General features: G+C 38.9%; 2 protein-coding genes across 3 annotated transcripts in view; one reads left to right on the top strand and one right to left on the bottom strand.

Moving 5' to 3' along the window:
* LOC140950436 (fibroblast growth factor receptor 2-like) overlaps positions 1 to 16,786 on the top strand; it is a 25,390-nt gene extending 8,604 nt beyond the window's left edge. Inside the window, exons 5-18 of one of the 2 annotated variants that reach the window (XM_073399664.1) lie at positions 943 to 1,239; positions 2,267 to 2,560; positions 3,621 to 3,902; positions 4,393 to 4,677; positions 7,083 to 7,267; positions 8,988 to 9,276; positions 9,438 to 9,548; positions 10,964 to 11,145; positions 12,139 to 12,261; positions 13,127 to 13,197; positions 13,718 to 13,758; positions 14,353 to 14,449; positions 14,607 to 14,706; positions 15,486 to 16,786. In XM_073399664.1, coding sequence (XP_073255765.1) covers positions 943 to 1,239; positions 2,267 to 2,560; positions 3,621 to 3,902; positions 4,393 to 4,677; positions 7,083 to 7,267; positions 8,988 to 9,276; positions 9,438 to 9,548; positions 10,964 to 11,145; positions 12,139 to 12,261; positions 13,127 to 13,197; positions 13,718 to 13,758; positions 14,353 to 14,449; positions 14,607 to 14,706; positions 15,486 to 15,551 — 2,423 coding nt within the window. In that variant the 3' untranslated portion in view covers positions 15,552 to 16,786. The remainder of the gene's footprint in view (positions 1 to 942; positions 1,240 to 2,266; positions 2,561 to 3,620; positions 3,903 to 4,392; positions 4,678 to 7,082; positions 7,268 to 8,987; positions 9,277 to 9,437; positions 9,549 to 10,963; positions 11,146 to 12,138; positions 12,262 to 13,126; positions 13,198 to 13,717; positions 13,759 to 14,352; positions 14,450 to 14,606; positions 14,707 to 15,485) is intronic. The other variant, XM_073399665.1, reaches the window with a different exon arrangement.
* LOC140950438 (uncharacterized) lies at positions 16,595 to 25,022 on the bottom strand. The gene is made up of 6 exons (XM_073399666.1): positions 24,915 to 25,022; positions 24,026 to 24,331; positions 21,115 to 21,402; positions 19,360 to 19,665; positions 18,527 to 18,755; positions 16,595 to 16,763 (listed from the first exon to the last, which is right to left on the bottom strand). The coding sequence occupies exons 1-6, from the start codon at positions 24,976 to 24,978 to the stop codon at positions 16,709 to 16,711; spliced, it is 1,248 nt and encodes a 415-aa protein (XP_073255767.1). The 5' UTR covers positions 24,979 to 25,022; the 3' UTR covers positions 16,595 to 16,708.

The following is a 25,022-nucleotide window of genomic DNA, read 5'->3' as shown; positions in this document are numbered from 1 at the left end:
GATCAGACAAAATTTTGTTATGAGGAATTTGTTTACAAAACAAGAGATTAATATACATGCTGCTTTGCGAAGATTTTTTTAAAATTTGATGTTTAAACCAATCAGAAGTGTAGTAGAGAAAATAGCACATTTTTTGTTAAGTAAGCACCTTAATTTGGTTCTTTCCTTCTTATCTGGACCCTTACTTAACTTATACACTCCAGTTTGATTCATTATCAACCATCGGGATGTCAAACCCTTACCTTGCGAATAAAGGGACCTTTTATACACCTCTCAAAATCAGGAGTATGTAGCCGCGACCCATTTATACACCTGACTCAAATCTCCCATTTTCTTTTTTTCTGCCCTCTTGCAAACAAAGCTTGACTGATGAAACCTGAATTAAGCTAAAAGTAATCTCCTGGGTAGATAAAACAAGTGGCAAGGAGGCATAAAAGCTAAAAAGGAAATGTTACAAGTTTGGAGATCTTTGTTGAATTTTGTCTTTGACCACCCCCCATATTTATTTCAAGCACATTTTAGGGGAAAGGGCTTAATGGACAAGGGAGAAGGGGGGCTTATGGAAAAGGTGGGACTTATTTAATTTAGCGAAGATGATGGCCTGTATCAATTCTCCATAAAGAACTTGCATGCAAAGTGAAAAAGCTCAGGCAGATGAAGTTTAGAGGTCTTGCAGCCAAAGATCAAAAGAAATCCCAACTTCCAGCACTTGAATAGACAGTCAGATTGGTTCACATGAAGTGTTACATGAATAATGAAATACAGTCTTTCATTTTCTTTCATTTAAGGGTAAGGGGGTGGGGGTTGGGGTTAATAACTTTCTTCCCTGGAAAGGAGGGGTCTATTAGAAAGGGGAGGCTTGTTCGAGACGGGGGACTTTAGAGAGGATTGTATTACTTTTACTTCTATTTTATTGCTGATCATTACTTTGAATTCTAATAGATCCCTCAATCATCATTCAACCAGAGAATGTGTCTGCATATCATGGAGAAGCCATTACTTTATCTTGTTGTGTGGTCAGCAGTAATGAACAGTTGAGTGTTTCATGGACAAGGTATGGCAAAAACGTTTCAGATCGTGACAAACTCATTTCCTTCACACAACAGACCTGGAATAATGAACGGATTTATTCTCTGAAAATAAGCAAAGTAAGAAAGCGACATCTTGGAAAATACCACTGTATAGTGACCAATTCCAAAGGAACTGTAACAAGCAACAAAGCTTTTATTTCATATACAAGTAAGTAAAGCTCTTTTTAATTAATTTTTAAAGCGAAATAATACAACAACTTTAAAACAAAGCTACATTGTACACATAAACAGAGGACAGAAGAAAAGACTATACATAGTCCATAGTTACAGTAATGAAAAGGAATAAAATAGTCCGCTGAACGTGGCAGCTTATGCTCAGAATTTATTTCCGCTGAAAGAAAAGAAAACATTTACCTTGATAAGGTCGTCAATTTTCACCTTTTTTGGCTCTTCATTCAATAGAACTGGCATCGTTTCATCCAAACGGTTTGGGGGTCCAACATTTTCCGTCAGCTGTAGTATTTTAAAATTTGTAAAAGCTTTGAGGGGATTTGTAATCCTTAAATTATGCAAAGTGGATCGGTTAAGGTTCTTTGAACCATGTTTATTGCACGCTATACCGAATAGCTTTTTGCGTTGGCGTGGGAACCATACTGGATTGGGATTCTGTTCACACATAAGAACGGTGATTTCAGTGTGACTTCTGTAATGGAGCGAAGCTGCGCCACGCCGATCTCTAAAGTGGAGTGTCAAAATTACATGTTGTAACGAATCTAGAGATCCGCAGTCTTTTTAACTCTTTTATAGTTTTCAGTATAAACTTGATACAGCTAATAAAGTTCTCAGGGAAAAATAAACTAATAAGATGTAGGAACCATATTATAATTTACCTCAACGTGTTTCTACCTCTTCTTGGGCCAAAAGAGAGAAAGTTCAAGACTACTAAACTTCATGCACAGTGTATGTCTATTGCACTAGTATGGACAATGGTAAATCTTGACAAAGTGACCGTTTAATAGGCCGGGGGGAAAGACGGTACAAAAATTAAGGGAAACTATTTCCGCGACTTTGCAGTGACGCTTAATAGAGGTTGACAGGTTTGCCTAACTGTACTATGATATTATTATCATTATTATTATCATTAATCATTATCATTATCATCATTATTATTATTTTACACTCAACTGTATTATTATTATTATTATTATTATTATTATTATTATTATTGCTTGTAGACTCAGTTGTACCATTACAAATTGAAGTACCAAAGTCAGAGGTCATTACTACAGAAGGTGCCGATATTGAGTTAATGTGTGTTTTTGTTGGAAGTCCATCCCCACAAATAACATGGTACAAAGATGGACAGAAACTCGCCGAGAACGACTCTCAGGTCACGGTTACTCTGAACAATAGATGTGAAGCCTTTTTAAAACTTAAAAGCGTTACACTACTTGATGCTGGCAAATATGGATGCGAGGGCGGCAATCTTGCAGGAAATGTGAGAGGAAATATCACACTGTTTGTCAAAGGTGAGTATTATTCTTTGCTTTATGTTAATTTTGTAATTTTGGCAAAATAATTAAAACTAATGTTAGAGGCAGCATGGTCGAACAGTCCGTGCTTTCCTGGAAATCTGCACACCTACCCCTCCCCTTAGCCAACATTTTACCCTAAGTTAGAAGTAAGTGTTAATGTTGGCTTAGGGTAGGAGTAAGTGGGCAGTTTCCCAGAAAGGTATAAAGATCCGTCCTCGGTAACGCTTGTACATGTAAATAGGGACCTTATGAAACCACGAGGACGACGGCGACGGGAACGTCAAAAAGCAAAACAACAACTCTGCATGTGCATCACGCGTTTTTGTACACTTTTTTGCCTTCACTACGCAACTACGACATGAAATGACCAAACAGTAAGTTAACTTGGGAACGGGAACGGCAAGGCGATAAATTCTACCATCTGTGTCCGAACTTGAGTGCGTTTCCCTCTCTTCAGCTCCAGCCAAAATCCCCTTCTTTTAAGTAACAGGGCGAATTGGGATAATCGCGAAAAAGTTTAAAACGATGCTAAGTGTGTTTTTCAGCGACGTTTTCATGGACTTCGCCGTTGTCGGATCGTAAGGTCCCTAATAACCAACTGAATTATCTTCAGGCAGTTCAAGGGTTTTTTCAACTCTGTTTCATTATGCAGATATCTATCGATATTTGCTTTTAATTGTAGTGACACTCAACACCAAAACCGAGTCTGGGTTAGTTCACCTTTTAGATGGCAAAATTTTAAAGTGATGACTGAGATTAATACGAATATAGCATTTTACACGAAACATCCTTTCTTTTGGGTTTTATATTTCGCCAGGAGTAAGGGGACGTGCAGCAAAACAAAACTGGAGATGCCTGAATATTACTGCTAGAAATCAGCGTTATATTTTAACGAAAGGTCTGATTATAGATCTTAAAGGATTAGTTGTTGCCGTCTCTGTGGTTGAAAAGTGAATCACTAACAAGTAATTACTAGAAAGTTTAGGTTAGTCTTATTTGCAGCTCAGCCTTCAAAGAGTTGACACATCCGTCCGGTATCTTTGATATCTTGTAGGAGAAAATGTCAAAGCAGTAAATCCCTTTCAAGAAACAAAAAGAGATTCAATTGTGAAATTACAATGTATTATCATGACACCAGTGTTTCCAGACGTAGTTTGGTACAAAGATGGTGAACAATTGAAAATTGCGAAAACTTCTTTAAAGCAACAGTCAAACAGAATATACAGCGCTGAACTTGAAATCAGATCTGCTCAATACAGCGATACTGGATTTTACACGTGTATGGTACAGAACCTGTTTGGAATAAACTCTGGAAATGTAACTCTGAAAGTCAAAGGTAATGCTAAAGATTTTTCGTTACCCTTTTTAGTGAAATATCAAGGAAAGTTAACATCATAGAGGGAAGGGGTAACAGCCGACTCATATTGTGTTTGTTGGACAATCTGCATGTACAGTTATGTACAGTTATACCGCTTGTTCGAACATACTTTGCATAAAAAGTGCGACGTCGCCAATGGTTTCCGTGTGAAATGACATCTGAAAAACAAGCGAAGAAATTCGATACTGATGACGCGTCACTATTCAAATTTGGGTAGTGCTTTTGAATGATCGTGCCACGTGGGAATTTGTTTCAACCAATCGGAAACACCACCCAGATCTGACTAGCGACACGTCATCAGTATGGAATTTCTGCGCTCGTTCCTCAGTCATTATTTCGTGGGGAAACCAGTGGTGCATGGCGTCGTGAAATGTCGACTGTCTTCTTAGGCTACATGAACTAACAGAAAATAGAAATTCATTTTAATACATGTACCACTACTATACAGGAAGTCCTGAAGCTCCTACTAATGTTACAGTCAAGCCTCAATCATTACAAACTATTCAAGTTACCTGGGTCCCAGGCTATGATGGCGGAGCTCATACCATATTCACGGTGCAATTTAAACGGAGTGATTCAAACTCATGGACTTCAACAGATGCAGTAAACAGCAATGTCACAAGCACTGTATTGAGTAACAGCGAAGGCTGGGACGGGCTGTTTGTCTTCAGAGTGACAGCTGTCAATCAGTTTGGCTCTACTGAATCCAGTGAAGTGTCAGTTGTTCTAACAGGTAGGTTTGGCAGGTACAAAACGTAGATCACAGGTCACCGTGCTACGGTGAATAAAAAACACAAAATGTCTCCTAACCCTAATCACAATCCGAAATACAGTTTGAGCTTAAGAGGAAACTGCTTAGATATTTATCATTATTAAAAACTGAATAATTGGATAATGCAGTTCTATATAGAGCTCTGATTGGTTTAGCCATCATGGTATATGAGCTGTTATACCATGCTCTTGAAATATGGTAACTGTACGCATCTGCTCAAAATTAAAAACAAGCTGAAAATCGGTTGTTTTTACAAATAAAGTCAGGAAGAATTCTCAATATTTGGTGGAGGAGTTAATAAGACAATTATTCCACTCGCGCTATTTGGATACGAGATGATTAATTAAACAATTATTCCACGCGCGTTTGTTGGATATGAGATGATTATAGCCAACTCGGCGCTATCTCCCATCTCATATCCAACGCCCACTCGTGGAATAACTGTTAAATGCAGCAGTGACCTGCACTTATGAACTATGACCCGTGTTTTGTACACCAATCAACGGCGTAGGTTAATAATAATAATAATAATAATATTCAATACTTATATTGCGCTTTTTCTATAAAAATACTCAAAAGCGCATTACAATATTATCAATAACTAAATTAAAACCAGTAAAATCACCCGGTAAAATTACAATATTACAATATTAACATTACAATATTAAAAATAATAAAAATAATAAAAATAAATAAAATAAATAAATAAATAATCTAACTAAAAGCCTTTTTAAATAAATATGTTTTAACAGAGCGTTTAAAAGAGTCGATTGATGTTTCCTGTCTAATTGGCAGAGGAAGACTGTTCCATAAAAAGGGGGCAGCCATCGATAACGCGCGATCTCCCAAGGTCTTCTTCGTTCTTAGCCGAGGTCTTTCTAACAATATACCATTATTGTTACGGCGTAGTTGGTAACGTGAGACCGGTAAGACAGAGACAAGATCCTTAAGATAGCTAGGCGCAACACCGTGCAGAATCTTGAATGTAACAAGGAGAATCTTAAAATCTACGCGCAAGCGCACTGGTAGCCAGTGGAGTTCTCTTAACAAAGGAGTAACGTGACAATACTTAGGTGCACAGTAAACCAATCGAGCACTGGCATTCATGACTCTTTGAAGTTTCTTAATTTGATACTCAGGAGCACCGTACAATAAACCATTACAGTAGTCAAGCCTGCTTGTGATGAACGCGTGAACAAGCCTCTCGGTGGACTCACGAGACAAATACTTCCTAATGTGCCGGATATTGTACAAATAATAAAACGCGCTAGCACAAGTCTTAGTCACATGAGTCGACATGTCCAGATGAGAATCGAACCAGGTGCCCAAATTGCGCACTGAAGAAGCAGGCGATACCTCAGCTTGGCCGATCTTGATCTTGTCAACGGACACCTTTGATAACTGTCGTTCCGTGCCAATGATCAGGAACTCAGTTTTATCGTCATTTAGCATTAACTTATCATCTCTCATCCAAGCGCGAACGTCACGAATACAGTTCTCAATCGCAATCACAGCATCAGCCTCGCTGGTCTTATCAACGGGATTAAACGATATATATAGCTGTGTATCGTCCGCGTAGGTGTGAACGGATGGCAGATGAGATTAGTAGGCTTGATGCAGTTGGTTCCATACGTTTCATTTTCACCAGAGTTTTGATTTGATCAATAGTTATTGTTTGAAGCGCCAGCCTCTTGTAAGAATGAAATCAATGTTGCTTGTTTTTGGTTCATTGTTGGTTTAATATTCAGAAAATTTAAAGTTTATATCGTGTCCAAACAATAACGTAAATAAATCAGGCAGTGGTGGATCCAGGGGGAGGGTCTGGGGGTCCGGAGCCCCCTTTCAAACCTGACCCTTGTTTGATGTTCCAAGGGGGCTGCCGTTACGATTAGAATTCAAGTACACAGTGAGGGGCCAAGGAATTACAACGGCCAAACCGCGACTGGTGGGAGGGGGTGTGTCTGGAAAGTAATTTGCCATAAAAAAGCTGAACCAAAGTTTGGACCCACCCCAATCAAAAATTCCTAGATCTGTCCTGTCAGAAAAGGTTATCGTATTACTCAACAAATGGATTCAAAGACAAAATAGATTTTACCCTGGAGAAGTAAAACTAAAATCACCAGTGAAGGTCAAAATATTTTTGCATCCTACTGTGTTCTCACATTCGATTGGCTAAAAGGGCAGTTATACAAATGCCCTGTATTGGTTGTGGATATGTTATTTAGCAGCGGCCTTATGGTATGAGACACAGCAATAATTTGTTAGGATAGGAAGAGAAGTAAGAATTAAAGGGAAACAAGACCATTTTATCGCACTAGATAAACTTATCTTATGCTGACCAAGTGATTTATCCGCCTCTTTGACAGGAAAAACCGATAACCCTCAACAGCGAACAGACCAAGCGTCACCAACGGGTGCAATAGTAGGCGGGGTCATTGGAGGATTACTGCTCATTGTACTCATCATTGTTGTAGTGCTGTTTTTGCGTCGTATGAAGGAAAAGAGAAAAGCTCCTTCCAGACCTTCTCCTGCAGTTATGTACACAGTCGTGGTAAGATAATTTGTTGTAAAGGGTTTTTTTGTCGTTTGTCTCAAGATAGGAGGCATGGTGGCCGAGGGGTTAGAGCGCTGTAATCAGTCATGTCCAATACTCTCAATTATATTCCAGTGGACAAAACCTGGAGTCCAATGGATTCTAGTCGAGAAATGAAATCGAAGTACAGTCGAGTCCACTTGAGCTACCGGAAGTCTAGTCATAAGATGAAACCGGAAGTGTAAACAATACTTTGAAGAGAGTTAAAAAGTCGTCCGATGGAGTCCATCGGATCTATTAGAAACACATCGATTCCGATGGAATCTCCCGAAGTCTAGTCGTTCCATGAGCCAAAACAAGCCCTGGATTCAATCCCCACCCTAACTCCAGCTGGATTTGTTCTTGGTAGTCCTGAGTTTAACCCTTCGGTCACCCTTGTAAGTAGCCAACTGGTTTGCCTCCGGCCAGTTGGGATTCTTAACCTTGTGGGCCGCAATGAAAACTATTGAATTTCCAGTAATTGCTTTACCCCTATGAAGTCAGTTTTGTTGTTGTTGTCGCTGCTGTTGTTTTATTGATTGCGAAGTATACCGTGGCTGCTAGTGATTGTTGTACTGATCACCAACCTCACTAATGGTTAGTGGGTTTCGATCGTAGCGTTGTTGGCATTAAGGCTGGTTTTCACTAGCGACGGAGTCAGAGTCGGAATCGGAGTCCGGCGTAATCAGTTGCGTAGGACTTAACGATCTTGTGAAAACTCTCTTTTGATTCGCTTACCACTCCTTCGGTTTCGATCAAGCGAAAACTAAGTCGTCGGAGTCGCAAGCAGAAGCGGAACAACTAAACCAATCACAAAGCGTCGGAACGTGCTTTATGATTGATTTATCCTTCCGCTTCTGCTTCCTACTCCGACAATATGGTTTTCAGTAGATCGTAAACGACGGAGTCGTAAGCGGAGTAGGAAGAAAATGGAAACGTTCTGATTCTTTCGACTCCAATTCCATCGCGCTTATGACTCTGCATACAACTCCGATTTTTGATTTTCACTAGGTCATAAGCGCTCTTACCACTCCGCTTACGACTCCTACTCCGTCGCTAGTGAAAACCAGCCTTTATTGAAGGACAAAACCGTTCCCTATTCATAAGTGATCAATCCAAGGATCGGTTATGAAGACGTGCAAGTTTTTCAGTTTTTTGTTTTGTTTGGGGGGGGGGGTTGGGGCCGGGGGGAGTTAACATTTTTCTCAATAAAACTTCACATTTTCGCTCATTATGGATTTTCGGACACTTTTGTGACTGAAAAAGATTTTGCATCTAGAAGCAAATTACGAATGAAAATAGTTCGTTTCGCGTATCCGTCAAAGGTAAAGGCACTACTGTTTTATTCAGGCATAGGAATCGCTCCTACATCTAATAAATTATCTGGAACGGTTTCTATGGCAAATTTCGTAGAAACAGATACCACAAAAACACTAGCTGAAGTATTAAAAACTGCTGACTGCTCCATGAACTCTGATGGCCACAAGAAAGGCGTAAACGACTATTTAATATGATACCTTCTTGTTAACTGTATGATACTTTAAATGTTGCGGCTGAATTTTATTCTTGGTTGAAATTTTATTTCTCAACTTCAACTTCTATGTCATACTTTACCATTACCAAAAACAAAGGGATGTAAAATTTAAACCAATCAATAAAATTGAACCACAAGAATGGCGTTTAAAATTACTCCTTTTAGAATTCTGAAAATAACAAACGCAATGGCATGTATGATGAAGCCACAGGGATACCACGGGGCAGACAGGACACCTACTCTTACGTCTCCATAAGGCCTGATGCGGCTTCAGCTATGGCGATGGGGGTCGGGGGCGAGTACGCTTCCATCCCGCGACCAAAACAGTGGGAAGTTCCGAAGAGAAATGTCCGCCTGGATAAGGCTTTGGGATCCGGTCACTTTGGTAAAGTTATGAAGGGGTTTCTGAAGACCAGACAAGGCACCCAAATTGTTGCTGTCAAGATGCTAAAAGGTTGGTCTAACTATAGCCTAACTATAGTACACTCTTTTTTACAAGAACCTTTTTTATAAGAGCGTTAGTTTGTAGTAGTATATATTGATTGTCTGTTGTGAATTTGTTTGCTTTCTCTAACTGTGTTACCCATACAATTTTAACTGTCTCCTTTACATCAGAAAACGCAGATCAGCAGCAAAAGAAGGAGTTTCTAGATGAGTTGGAGCTTATGAAGACTATGGCACCTCACCCCAATATAGTTGGACTGGTTGGGTGCTGCACAAAATCAGGTAATCAAAGAATCAGATTCAGAATCAAAATACAGATTTAAAGTTATATCCACTTTGAGTTAGCTTACATTTGAGACCTTAAGTGGAAATGGAAGATGAATCGATGCAGGGCTAGCTCAACAGAGCACTGGTCACCACACTGGCAGGTCGCACGCTCGATTGCCATTAGAAGGTAGTATGGAGCTTTAGTAACGAAAACGCCGACTGAAACCAAACATCAATATTACTTCGTCTTTTTTTAAAATTTTAAAATTTTTATTCCGACTCAATTGCCAAATATAGCTGAATTTCCCTGGAAATGAATTGCTGGGGAACGCACTCTAGTTGAGAAGGGGAAAAAATCGTCGCATGTGTTATGTCCTCCCTGGAACGTCGCGTAAGGGAACTACGTTCTTGTTTTGCTTTATTTATTTACCTATATTTATACAGGATTTGCCCCTTCAACAAGGCTGATTTCAATAGGGGTCCTGATAAATGATTAAATACATCGGAATACGTGGGAATACAACCAAACATGAAATGGCAAAATGAACTATACAGTAAAATATTTACAGAATAACAGTCCTTGTTAAACCTGTTGCTTTTTTGGCGTTCTCGTTGCCGGCGACGTCGTCTTTGCTGAAGCTTTCGTACTGTCTTTGCCCTGCAAACGGCTTGGCCTTGGCGTGGCTTTATGACGATTTGGAAATGACTGTCCTGTCTCCATGAATACGTTAAAAAGTATCCGGAGTTCTACTTCTTCCTGAACACATCCACGCCCCTTTTCTCATTCACAGATCCCAAAGTTTCAACCTTGCTGTTCAGCAGTACTAGAATTTATTCCAAAGTTATCCTAATAATGGGTAGAAGTTTGTACTGCTGAAAACTTTGCATTACTTTAAATTGTGTGAATAAAACCGAGAGTAATGTTTCGAAAACTCGCGGGCTTGTTTGGGCGCACGCGCTTGGGTTCAAAGTTCGCGTGTGACGAAAATTAAAACGTTTATGACGTCAAGTTTTCGAAGCTTCAGTTCAAACATTTAAGTGAGCGTCGTAGCAGCTCTTGTCATAGTATCACTTGAATGGCTGGTGCCCAGAAAAGTGAAATCTCAAACAACAAGAAACAGAACAGAGGAAAAGTATAAAGAAAAGTTACTTCCAACAAGAAAGGCGGTATTGAAAGGTTTGAATTCGTTTATTTGTAGAGGAAAAACTAACTGAACGCACGACTATTTTACGCGACACGACAAATGTATACGCCAAATGCGGAACGTAGAACGAGAAAAAAAATATAACCTTTTTTCAGATATTTTCTGTGTTATTCTTGCTTTGCTAAAATTGCGACTACGAAATTTAAGTGTCGCAAACCATCAGATCGCGAAATTAACGTGTCGCGAAAATTTCATGTAATAAGGTACTTGTTTTATTTTCAACAGCTCAACCTTTCATCATCGTTGAGTTCTGCTCCATGGGTAACTTGAGAGATTTTCTCCGTTCCAGTCATGGTAAAGTTGTGTACGCAAACATGGCGGGTAACAGTTTAACGCTAACGTGCCGTGATCTGTTGTCATTTGCCTGGCAGTGTGCGCGTGGAATGGGCTACCTTGCTAGTCAAAAGGTGAGTACTTCAACAGTCCTGGCTCGGAAGTGATTGACAAATGCAAAAACTCACAAACATTAAAGTTGCTAGATGAGATTTCGCGCGATATCGACTATTGTTAAAAACCGAATCATTGAATAATGCAATTCTAGTGCTCTGATTGGCTTATCCATCATGGTATATGAGCCATTATACCATGCTCTCCAAATATGGTAACTGTACGTGTCTGCTCAAAATTAAAAACAAGCTGAAAATCGGTTGTTTTTAAAAATAAAATCCGGAAGAATTCTCGTTTTTTGTGGGCGTTTTTAATAAAACAATATTATTCCAGTCGCGCTTGTTGGGATGGTAGATACCCAACTCATATCCAACGCGCCCTCGAGGAATAACTGTTAATTAGCCTGTTCCAAGGGTTCAGATTGTATGGACGGCGTAGAGAAATGTTAGCAGGCAAACAGCTGAAAACTCCCTCTCTTTCTCGTTATTGTTTTCCCGCTCTCAGACTTCGCGCCGGCACCCCACTATGTGAACGCTTGGAAACGGCTAATCCAAAATTGGTTACGGCTGATAATTCTAGAGATCTCGAAAAACTGATTGTGTTTAATGATACTTTGCTTTTGTGGTATGCTTTTTTTATTTTTGTTATTGTTGGCAGGGTTAGCTCAGTCGGTAGAGCGCTTGACTACAGAGTGGGAGGTTGCGGGCTCGATTCCCGTGGTCGGACCAATACTCAGGGTCTTAAAATAACTGAGAAATGAGGGTACTCCCTTTGCGCTGCGAGCGGCTAGACCTTCGCATGGCTCGGGTGACCATGTAAAATGGCGGTCCCGACTCCAGTAGGAGACGTAAAAAATAGTGTCCCCAATTACGACTTTCGTGCTAAATATATTGACACTCCAAAAAAGTGCATTTTATTTATTTATTTATTTATTTAATTATTCTTATTTTTTTATTTACTTTTTGCTTTCTAATTGTCCGCTCTGATTTGTTTCTTTCTCTTTTCTTTTATAGGTTGTGCACAGGGATTTGGCCGCCAGAAACATTCTAGTCGACAAAGGTCACGTTTGTAAAATCGCCGATTTTGGTTTGGCAAGAGATATCTACGAAAAGAAGCAGTATTTGAAACTGGGAGAAGTACGTGAATTTTTTTTTCTTCCTCAGCTCTGCGGCCACTTACTGAAATCCCTGTCTCCCTGTTGTGGTACGTTCAGTGTTCGAAGTTGAGGGCGGCATGTCTTGTACCGCACATGTGTGCTTGGATTAACTCATAGCTTATGGCAACAATGCTCTAGCAGTTAGTATCGGTTGTGTCGTGCCAATGTTGTAAATAAGGCCTTACCAGCTATTCACAGCCGCTGCCACTTAATTGGTACATCAAATGGTATGGTCTCCTACGGCGATGTCACTCAGCACTTTCTCGAAGTGTTGCGCGACAAACTAATACGGCTTTCTAGACTGCCAGACTGCTAGACAGACTACGTCAGACGTACGTCAGGGCGTAACGTTAGCTTCTCTATCTTTTTACGTTGGCCAGAACTACCTTATCAACTCAGTTGCGAAAACCAAATCTTCGTATTTGACTCCCCAACCGACGCAACACCACAGTTTCTTTAGAAACTAAACCCTTCATTGATCTGCAGTACTCTGAGAAAACAGCTGTCATTTTGCCACGCCGCCAATGATTTTTCCGCGAAATGAGGACTGAGGAACAAGCGCAGAAATTCCATGGTTATGCGCTCGTACTACAGACATCATTTCGCGGGAAAACGAGTAGTGACGTTGCGAAATATCGCCTGCTTTCTCAGGCTAATCTGTGGAAAACGTTAAGTCCACAAAGGGTACGATATTCTGTAAAGTGGTAGTGATGCCCATTTCTATGCCTCCAGATGTCTGTCATGGATATATTTCTTCGCAAAGTACTCGCTGTCCAGCCATTTACGACGTTGCTTCACTCGGCTCCTAGTGCTAGTTTCATAGATTTTTATGTTGGTGTTTTCAGGCGGACTTGCCTCTCAGATGGATGGCCATAGAGTCAATATTTCAGGGCGTAACAACCACTGAAAGTGATGTGTAAGTATTTCTCGCTCTCTCTCTCGTTTTTTCGTTGCCTCTCTTGTTTTTTCTGTGCCTTCCTTTTTTATATCTAGTTTTATTGCCCGCTTCATCATCTTTCTTTCCCATGGAATTGTATCTGGCTATCTTTCCAGGGACCGAACGGGGGAAATTTTCTCTGGAATAGGGTTGTAGGTAAAAAGCTAAGTTCAACCCAAAATGTTGAGAGGCTTTTTGTGTGTAACTAGGGCGTGATTGGTTAGAATGTCCAAAAGTGGTTTCCTGTGCAGCGATTTTTCCTTGTTGAATGCGCTGCTTACTAACTTAAACGCTTACACTGAAAGCAAAGTGGGTTTAGAAAGGAAAATATCCATCGTTCCATGTGGAACGAAAACGGCCTAAGCGGTAGGGTTAACTTCTGCAAAATGCAAACTATTTTAAACTAGGGTAGGGTAGGTAGGGTAGGGTTAACTTCTGCCAAATGCAAACTATTTTAATGTCGTTGATTTTAAACTTGAGCCCAACTTTTGTTTTCTAGGTGGTCTTTTGGTATTCTGTTATGGGAAATTGTGACGTTAGGTAAGAATGAACATCCAATTCAAAACAATAGCTAACCAACAATAGTTTCGGCAAAACCAAGAAACACCCCAGAAAACACTGAATCAAAATACATATAGAAAAAAGAAGCGAAATTCAGAGCACAGAGTTTCAAGATGGTTTTCTGTTTCAATCAAAGTAGTTTGTGACGTCCATAAAGCTTTTTTTCTTGCCTTCTGTTCGTCGAGAAGTTCATTTTTATTTGCTCTGTACCTGACGGGGTACCTGGTTAGCGGCTATTTTCTTCTTACACACCGGTACGAGTTTTTTATCTTTCTAACTAGTAATAACCAAAGGTTACGGAGTGCGGGCGACAACGATCGAAGGTCAAAACGCTTTTAGTCCATCGCTGTGCTTTGCGCAAGTTTCACGTGACAAGTAGTCAAAACAGGGGTGATCAGATTACGAGTGATAGAAGGTCTAAACTCCATTCATTCTTAGTGAAAGTCCAAAGGAATGCCAGGTACATTCATGCCGCGCATGCGTAATAACAACCTGGAGATTAGGATTGCGGGCTCCTCTTGTCGCCCGTTTTTCGCCCGCAATTAGACTTGTTTTTTGTTCTTATTATTTTAGGAGCTCATCCATACCCAGCTTTAGGTCGAGATCAGTTGATTGAAGAGCTGCGTTCAGGGTACAGGATGCCGAAACCAAAATTCTGTTCCGATGAGTTGTGAGTATCTTAGATTAGCGTTTGTTAAGACGCCTTTTAACTTTTTCTCCTGAAGGGATATCCTTTGGTTTGTCTTAACGAGTTTGAGTTGAAGAAGTTGTTGATAAAAATTAAGTAAATGTAGTTTCGTCATTTCATTTTTATAATTTGTCTCTAGATATTCTATCATGTGGCAGTGTTGGCAACAAGAACCTGCATCTAGACCAACATTCCTGGAGTTAGGAAAAACACTCCACAGACTGATGACTGCACAGACGGTTGGTATACATTACTTTTTGGAGTGCCAAACCTTTCGTGTAAACAATAAATTTTTATTGCATCGTATCAGAGTATAAAATTGTCGTGTCAAGTTGGTTTGGGACAACTCGAACAGCCCACTTAAGCAACTGTTAGAGCCGTAGCCAGAAAAAAATAAGGACTGAGGCAATATTCATGATTGAATTCCCCGCCTAGCTATTTATGATGACTACGTTTAAACAAAACACTGGGATCAAACCTTAAATGACTGAGGCAAGTGCCTCGGTTTGCTCATACTGGCTACGGCCCTGACTTTGAAATAAAACCTGAGCCAAAAGGGTCTTTAGCGAGTTTCGAACCTGTAACCCCTCCGTTACCGTTCGGTGCCCTACCAACTGACGCATATCTGTTAAGCAGTTGACCTTCTATCAGCTTTAGTGTCGTTGTCATTTTTTCTGCCCTTTTCTATTTATTACCAATTTTGGCGAACCTGAATTTAAGTTAGCTACGATGAAACATTTGAAAGGTAGGCTGCCCTTTCGTACCGAAGTAATGTGAAAAGTTTTTTTTGTTTCGTTTTTTTTTTATTTTATTTTTCTTTTTACCACACAGGCTAATAATCCTCTTTTTGAGGGGTTGCTGTATTAGTAAATGAGTAAATGAACGAATGAATGAATGAATGAATAAAAAACTTAACGCCGTTCGTGTCGCTTGTGTACGCGTAAAGTTGCATGTGCATGCAAGGCTCAAATCAAAAAGCCTGTTTATCGCTTATCCTCATTTATTTTTGTGATTTCAGCTGTCCATTGATTTGGACAATTATGATCGAAGCTACATAAACGCAACGAAGGAGCTTGAGCTTTGAAGTAACCACAAAGTACAGTGGCAGGTGATATCGATAACGTCAAGGCCCTGCAACTTGATCTTCGTCTCACCTTATCGGAGAGTGAACGTTTCTATGTATGAAGAGGAAGTATTGTTTCTGGGGAAATAGGCGGAGGCTTTTTTAGGAAGTAGAAATCACATGTCACTCCGATCGCAGAACCCTGTCTTGACTTTATCCAGTTGAGGTTAATTATGTGTCATCTGGCGTTGCTGTCGTGAATCAACCTATTCGTATCGGGATTGACCAGAGCTACTGACCATTTATATGGAGAAGCCGGAAATTTTGGTTGGAAAGTCAAATGGTTCACGCCATCCCGTTTGGGAAGCTTCAGAAATTATGGGCTGCGGTTTGAGGCGATGCAATTTTTCCACTTTTTTTAGTCTGTTCAGTAAACTTGGATATATTTTGTAGCGGGTCGTACTCCCACCACGCCAAATTGTATAGTTTTTTGCTTATGCACAAGATTTCCTCCTGGGTGGTTTTATGTAAATGGTAACGTCCCAGAATTCGTCAGTTACATAGACGCTGTAATAAAGAAGCTATTCTTTAAAGTACGTCAAAAATTGTTTGAGCTAAAATGAGTTGCGTGCAAAGATGATAAAGTCAACTTGTAAATAAGGTTTAAAAATCTCAGTGTTTGAATTTTGACCCTTTAATTTCTCCTTTGATTTTTTCTTGGTTTTACTTTGACCATGAGAGATAAGTCTGCTAAGCTCACCGATCAGGTTTTTGTACAAATGTAAATCTAAGGTAAATTTATGCTCCCTTTTGTACAAATATTCCGGTATATCTACATGTTTAGATGTATATATATTCTTTTTCTCTTTTTAGATAACATTTTGTTTGATTGCTTTGTTAGTAAAAATTTGAAAATTTTTACAAATTTTTCAATTATTTCTTTTGTTACATTTTATAGGTTTTTTAATTAAAAGGAGAATATTAGGTGATGCATGTTTTGTTTTTGTTGAACACTATTTAAATGTTCTATTGCAAAGTAAATCAGACAAAAAGGCGCCACTGTACACGGTTTTACCATTTTATTTATGAGCTTTAAACTGCTTTTCATCGGATTGAGGAAAGGACTTTTTTCTTCTGTGTTGTATATCAGGAAAAGTTTATGAAAGATTCAAACAAATTCAGGAGATTATTTCTTCATCCAGCATCCAGTCCACTTTCTCGTCTTCAAAGGCCCTGAAATTTAAAATTACAGTAGACAATATGATTTAATTTTTGTTTCTGATGTTTGATGAACGGAATATCACTATGACTTGCTTTAACATTCATACAGAGTCTTGGATTCTTGAAAAAGTCTAGACCTGAAAAGAGTCTGGAAATAGAGATGAAGTCTGGAAAAATGACAAAAAGTCCCAAGTTCTTTTTTGTTTTCAAAGCTACAACAAGTGCTTTAGAAGTGAAACTTTTAGTCTTGGTCAATCTCGCCCTGATGTTTGCAGCGCATAAAGAGAAAAGCTTTGTTTCTGCGTTTTTCAAGGTCTCTGTTGATCACCTATTTGATAATCTTGAGTCTAGGAAAAGTTATTGTTTTGGAAATGTCTTGAAATTTGGATCCAATAATCTGTACAAACCCAACTTCCTAATGTATTTCGGTCAGAACGCTGCTCGAATCAGTAATTTTTTGTTGGTTAAGTTCCCTCCCTCAACTTAGCACAAATTGCATGGTTCGTACAATCTTGAAAAGGTCTTGAACTTTACTAGTCGTCTTGAAAAGTCGTTGAATTCGGTTTAGGTCCTTGAAAAGTAGTTGATTTCTTTAATAGGTGTTGAAAAGTACTTGAAATTCACAACCTTGTCTACGCCAGACACCTTGTTCTGTAAAATGCAATTACTTTCCCGAGGAAAATGTGGCTCATCCTCGGTGTAAGAACCTGTAAAATTCACGGGTAGTGTAAAAGCATTTTTGTTTTGCGCATGAACAATATTTTATTCCTGTTTCTTTTTGTAACTTGCTATTTCTGTACCTCAGGTGCAATTGGACGTGTTTTAGCCAATAGGGTGATCAAAGGCGGTTAAAAAAAGGCCGATATATTAAATAAATCTTTGTCGTTGAAAATGCTTGAAAAGTCCTTGAAATTTGTTTTTCTGAGGTTGTACGAACCCTGAATTGAATTCGTGTCATCTCCCTTGAAGTGGAGGCCAGCGTTCAGTTCAGAACAGCTGCTTGATGGAAATTTGCTGAGTTCAGGTCTCGCCCTGACCCCTAAGCTCAAATTCTTAGCCAAGTATGTGAAATAGCCAACTGGGTCGCCTCCAACCAGAGTTATATGGTTAATTCTGCTCCAACCAGTTGGGATTCCGTACCATGTTATGTTTCATTTGAATTAATTGTTTCGTTATCCCGGAAAAGCCCCATAATTAAGTTATATTTCGTAAACCGCATTTCGTGCTTATTGCTTGATTGATTAAACTTCCCGCAGTTCATGTTTCCTCATCAAGTTCGTTGACGTACTTGCCCCAGCGAGCCGTTCTCGTCAAGCAATAATACAGCCTCTTTCCCAGGCTACTTTTTTTCTTTCCGACGAAGTTCTCGTGTTTTTTCAGGCAAATGATGACCATTACCGCTTATCAATAATTAACAATTATTCAACAAGATGCGCGTTGGATATGAGATGGTAGATAGCTCCGAGTTGGCTATAATCATCTCATATCCAACAAGCGCAAGTGGAATAATTGTTTTATTGAAAACACCTGCAAAATATCGAGAATTCTTCCCGACTTTACTTGTAAAAACAACCGATTTTCAGCTTGTTCTTAATTTTGAGCAGACGCGTACAGTTACCATATTTGGAGATTATGGTATAATGGCTCATATACCATGATGGCTAAGCCAATCAGAGCTGTAGAATTGCCTTATCCAATGATTCAGTTTTTAATAATGACCTATACCCTTAATTTTTTGTTCCACTGTGGTATATTTAACATGTTTTTAAACCTACTTGTTGTAATACATGCTGCTTGTGACAGAGAAGAGAGCATCGCTCTCGTCAGTCTCGCTCTTATTCCGCTGACCAGGTGGAATGCTGTAACCCTTCTTGTCATTCTGACACCATGTCACGCATGCGTACATGATCATCCCTAAAACTAGCAATCCCACAACACCTAACGCTACACCCAGGGCACTCCTGTTGGTAACTTGATATAAAACCAGAATTTTGTGGTCGTTATCTGAAAACCCAAAAGATGTGGTTAAATAAATGTTCCTCTAGTCATGTACAAAGTTAGCCTCAAAAGGTCTTACATACTTGACGATAAGCTTTTTAGGTTTTTAAAGCTCACTTTTTCTTCAAGAAAACAAGGACTTGTTGCTGGTAAAGAACATAACATAGTAATGAATAAACATAACCGGAGATTGGAGATTTGAGTCTTTGAAGTTTAACGTGATTAGCGTGACTGGATTATTGGACCACCACAGTGAGTTATTTTATTTCTCATTTGAAGAGTTGCTCTAACAGGCTAATCATCACTTCTTTACCATTTACTTAACCTGCTTAACCTTTCTAAGTTTGAAGATAAGGAAAGTATAGAAAAGAAAGAAGATTTTGGCAAACAATGATAATAACAATGAACAATGATGATGGTGATGATGATGACGATAATGATGATGATGATAATGATGATGATGATGATGATGGTGGTGGTAGTGGTGGTGGTGGTTGTGGTTATAATGATCGTGGTGAAGATGATGAGGAGTCCGCACTAAAAGCCATTTAAAGTTGACGGACATTTCGCATTCTAAAACTTAACTGAGTTTGATTCAAGCACTCCCTACCTGAAGAATTGGTAGCTGGAGACCAGAACACAACCGCCCGACTCTCCACTTGTTTGTACTTGTTATGTAGAGTGACATTCAACAAATATTCACTGCCTGGCTGTAGATTTTTGAACAGGTGACGACCACACTCCAAGGATATATTACCAATCGCGTAACTCCATTCATCAGAATTTATTAGTCTCAAACCGAGGCTAACAACAGCAGAACTGAAAACGCCATGATCAGTCAGATGCCATGTGACCTGAACACTCAGGAAAGACTTGTTCTGGGCTAACACGGTTAACAGGAGTGGGTCAGACTCGGCTGTGAAAACAACAGAAATTTTCATTTTATCGATTAGACATGTTGATGATACTTTTATTGGACCGTCACGGTTAATAAATACAAAAAAACTAATTTAACGAAACCTGAGAAGGGAGTCATCATGAGGAATGATAGTAGACTTTTCAGTGAGTTAGATGCTGTTGATTGTGCCAGGTAGTAACCATAATACCAGGTCTTAATTATCTGTGGTCGATGATTTCTAAATTCAACAAACAGGGCGCTTGCGATTTAATCCACCTTATACCAAAGTCGAAAAAATTGTCGTGAAAGTATCTCGTAACAGCTTTGCTGCTTTCTTAGCTTTAGGGAACATTGAACCCTCTAACCCGAGAAACTGATGCTTTGTAGCGGTTCGTCTCTTGTTTTGCAGACAAAAGTTCCTAAATGAGCGTTTATCAAGAGTATAGCCTGAGTGGTAGACGTAAAAGAGGAGAGGGGAAGGAGGAGAAAAGCGTAAAAGATATCGGCAATGGAACCCCAAGCACTCGAGCAGCCCTGACAACAATCACTCTGTTTGGAAATATCCAGAACTTTGAACCCCCAGAGAATCTTTTCCTGCTACAAAGCTATTACTTTTCACTTATTAACCGAGAGTGAGGTCATTACAGGGAAATCTCAGACCGAGGAATTGATGTGTTGACCGAGCGATAGCGAGGTTAATACATGAAGGCCGAGGTCTGAGATTTCCCTGCAATGACCGAGGGGACGAGTTGATAAGTTATATGGCATATGGCCTTTTTAGTGCTATTATATAAAACAAGGGACGCAATTGAGCCTGCAATCAATTACAAACAACTTGTCAGCAGAAAACTTTAAAAACACATGTGGCCTCAATGAGTTGTGCACTTGATCCCTCTATACAGTTATACGACATTTGTAAGCGGATACCCTTTTACGACAGCTGTCAATTTACCATAACGTGGGTGTTCACTATCAAGTTAAACACAGATTGTGTATGCCTTGGACACCTAGCTAACTCTGCTCGGTGTTTACAAGGAAATCTTGCCCGCGTAGCAGCCAATCATAGCGCGCGTACCATAAAATAAAGCTGGTCGAATTTGGGTTTCCATGTGACGTGAAGTCACTACTTGAACGATTGGGGTAATTTTGACCTTGCAAAGCTTATGCCAATAGAAGGCATTTCCTTTGGTACCTGATATCGTGGTTAGTGTTTTTTTTTTGTTTTGTTTTGTTTTGTTTTTATAAGGGATGGATTATTCCGCGTGCATGATTTTTTTTCATTTAATTTTCCTCTGTACAAATACTGTTTTTTGTATTTTACATAGCATCAAACGCTGTGACAAAGGCCTGATATGAGCGAAGAGCCCCAGCGTTAATTCAAAACATAAAAAGTTTAACATATATGAAATCTTGGTTTTACTTACAGTTTACAGTTAGGAAAGAAAGAATACCTAAAGAGTGTCTTACCTTTTCTTACAATAACAGTCATGAACCTTGAAATATTTTGTTTCTTAAACGTGACAACGCACATGTAAAGCCCTTCATCCAAAAGATGCTTCGCCACAGAGATACCAAGCTCATCCTTCCTTATCACGTGTCTAGTATCATTTGTGATCTCCACACCTTCTTTGTACCAAGACAAGATGGCGCCGTCCGATGGCGATACCGAGCAGTAGGTACACTGAAGTTTTAATTGGCAGCCTTCGTTAACTTTCATTAGATTCGGTGAGGTCCTGTCCATGTTGAAAGCGACAGCTGTTAAAGAAGAACCACTTGAGAAAACAGGCGATCATCATCATCATCATCGTCATAAATCTTTATTTATACACGAAATCGTATCATTTTTACATGGTCTTCCTAGGAATCGTGTGTAAAATTAGACTAAAATACTCTAAGGAACTACTTGACTATAAAGTTAAAAATACAGAAACTTACATTATTAATAATAAGAGTTACAATGAGTCATGATGTATTAAGATAATCTTTCCCATGAAATGAAGTTTTAAAAACATTTAAACTACTCTGCAGGCAGCTCTCTAATCTCTGAGGGAATTTTGTTCCACAGAACAGAACCTCTGTAGTGTAGGCTCCCTTTTGCAGACTCAGTTCTGGGTCTGGCGATGCGTGGTGATAAAATTTTGCGAATATGATAATGAATAAATGTTTCCCAAATTCTTGCAAAAGGAAGCTTAACTAATATATGTATTGAGTAAGTTCGACAGAAGGTATTTTTCGCTTGCCTCGTGTGGTCCCCTAATTCCCTTTATTACTGGGGCTATCGCTCAGAAGGTGGCCAGTGGTTATTTGAAGCACTTGAATTTTCACCCTAGAGATGATTCTCCGTTCTATCATGTTTCTTTTAATACTGGAAGTATCGAAAGTACCGAAACTTAAAACGGATTCGCTTATACCTGTGCTGTTAGAAGAGTTCTGACATGAAGGTCTCTCTTGGGATTCCTGTGTCACTGAAGCTGCGTCATGAAACACAGTTCTTTGTATCGCGGTTAAAGGGACCACAGACGCAGTTGGTGATGGCTGGAGGTTCTGAGAAGCGACACTAGGCTTGATCATTTGAGTTGAAGACACAAAAACCCTCGAAGTGTTGGCCGTGGGCTGTTCATCACGGAAGTCTGCTCCGGCTGGAAATTTTAAATTGGATAGCAAATAGGCCTTTTCTCTTTTGAAATATTTTGTTAGCAGGAACTGAAAGAGCATATTAACATTAGGTAACCTGTAAATTTTCAGCCATATATCTCAAAAGTAGCGATCGCAACGGCGGCTGAAAATTAGAAGGATTTGTAGTCACGCTTGAATGGTTTTCCATACAAACCCTTGTTAATATGGAAATTTTCAAACTGTCGTAAAATATTTCCTTAAGCATTTTGGGGCTCAAATCTTCTTTTTATGCCTAACACGCAGTTTTAGACCTTAAATTCGTAAAGGAAAGATTAAACGACAGTTTAAAAATGTCGAAATTTACAAGGATTTTTATGGAAAACCACGCAAGCGTGACTGGGTGGCAAGAGTTGTTTTTTTTTTTCATAAATCCTTCTAATTTTTGGCGGCCTTTGCAATCGCTCCTTTTGAGATATACGGCTAAAAAATTCACAGGCTACTTAATTTTAATATGCTCTTTCAGTTCCTGCTAACAAACGTTTCCAAAAGCGAACTGTTTTCATGTTTACAAAAAGTTTATCACGTGACTAACTATTGCAAAAAAAAAAAAAAAAAAGGCCTATTATGTATGGTCAATGCATTAAGACCGCTACCATTAGGACACTTAGTAACGACCGTCTATAAAAACACCGAAAGCGATCATAGCAAAAACGATGAAAATAATAACATGTAACGACAAAACTTGTGTAGAGCACGTAAGAATGGCATGGCAGGTCACGAACCTCGCAAATTTAGGAATAAGAAACTGCCATCGTATTTGGGAATTTTGCGCAAAACAGACAAACAAACTTTATTGACTTTATTTTCGACATGAACATTTCAGTACCAAAACAATGACAAATGAAGAAAAGTAAAATAAAAGTTAAGTAAGAAAGAAAGAAAGGAACAATTGAATATTATCATGAAAGAACAATTTCTCGGCTATGTACGGCTTCTAAGCTACTCGTATGGTAAGAAAGTTTAATTAGAGTTCGGATGCATAACAATTTAGAATATTTTCAATAGGAGGCACCGAGATTTATGATGTTTTCATCGCACATAGACATGATATATAAAAATAGTGCCTTGAAAGACATATTCATGAAATTACTGTTTATCAAGTATAGGCTCTTCAAGAAGATACCCCTTATATGAGAAAGTGATGAGTGGGTACATTTCAACAAATAGTGGAATTCATCACCAATTTCGGATCTATTACAAAGGGGGCAAAGCCTCTCAACACTGGGTATCTTCTTGTAGCGCCCAGATTCAATAGGTAGCAAGTGGCAAGAAATTCGCATTTTTGGTTACTGCCACTCTTGTCTTAACAATCTTTATTAAATCAAGATAAGATTCAAATCTGACTTCGTTTTTCACTTCACTATACAGACTTAATTTCTTTTCAACTGAGGAGTCGATTTTATCCTTGTTCAGACTTTTCGACCAATATTCCTGGTATTCTTTAAACAAATTTCTTTTAAACATTCTAACCAGGTGAGGAAATGTCCTGTAGTCAAGATGTGGCAGATTTGGAGTATAATCACAAAACAGAAAAACAGAAACAGAAAGAGAGGTAATCTTCAAATATTACAAGGGACAAGAACAGTTTTTTACTTTTTGAGAAGAAGGGCTGGATGGGTTTAATCTGAAATAGATCTAATTAGAATTTTTTTTTTTTTTTTTAACAATCAATTAGTTTAAACAATTAATCCAGCAAACGTACCTTTTATAACGTTCAATGCCCCTCTCACGCTGAAAAGAAGTTCGCCATTTTCCCTTCGAATGATACACTGGTAATATCCACCATCTTGCACAGTTAGATTAAAAATTTCCAATCTGGTTCCTGATAATTTGAGCTTGTACTTATCTTTATTAACTCCAGAAGCTAATTTTCCATTTTCAAATATAGTCCTATTTTCAAACAACCATTCGTTCTTTAACGTTATTGTTGATTCTGACACTTGGCAGATAAATGTGGCATTGGACCCTTCGGAAGCGATTGTAGTGTCTTGCGTGAATAAAAGACGCCCTAAGCAAAAGTGATTTTGTACCTTAACAAATATGTCGTTCACTAAAACACTAAACTACTTTAAGAAATTGAATTTATATTTTGTGGCAAAAAAGTTCAACTTCTATGCCAACTTATATATGCATTAATGATAATAATAATATTACTAAATTGTAGATTCCAATCTTACGAGACGTGTTCGATTTTCCTTAAAAATTTTAGGTCCCTGACAAAGTCGGAAAGGGCCAGAGAATATCCAGGCTTAATGCCTTGTTGTACCATTAAATTTTTCTCGAAATCTGTCTTGCAATTTTGTAACGGCATCTGTTTGTAAGAAACATTGCCGGGTAAGAGTTGAACCGCGCCGGAAAAACTCATTTTGCGAGTTGCGACAAAAACTGAAACAAACAAAACTCAAAACTTTGACTGAAACCTGTAATAAAAAGCTTATTTCTCTTAATAAAAAACCTTTACTTGATGCTGAAAATTTGTGCAACTTTGCTGTTTTGAACAAGAGAAGCGATCAAAAAGTATGTTTAAAAATTCATCGCTTTGGCTTTTCCACGCCGGGGCGATCAAAATGTCAGAAAAACTGCCATCTTACCTTGAATTTCTTGCGTACAGATGTGGAAGACAAAGGCAGCTATTACCACATACCAGGTCCTCATCTCGTGGCCATCATAAACAAAGAAAATAACTTGACTGCAGGAAC

Source organism: Porites lutea, chromosome 10, assembly GCF_958299795.1.
Source record: "Porites lutea chromosome 10, jaPorLute2.1, whole genome shotgun sequence".
Lineage (NCBI taxonomy): Eukaryota > Metazoa > Cnidaria > Anthozoa > Scleractinia > Poritidae > Porites > Porites lutea.
Note: the sequence above shows the minus strand (reverse complement) of the source record. Positions and strands in the feature narration are given on the sequence as shown.

Bases quoted from the DNA above. Each gene is read 5' to 3' on its own strand.
- LOC140950438 (XM_073399666.1), bottom strand. From the start codon at position 24,978: ATGAGGACCTGGTATGTGGTAATAGCTGCCTTTGTCTTCCACATCTGT. The intron at 21,403-24,025 runs GTACGTTTGCTG...CTTCTTTAACAG, and splicing joins GGCATTGAACGTTATAAAAG to CTGTCGCTTTCAACATGGAC. The intron at 16,764-18,526 runs GTAGGTTTAAAA...TTTAAATTTCAG, and splicing joins AGCAGCATGTATTACAACAA to GGCCTTTGAAGACGAGAAAG.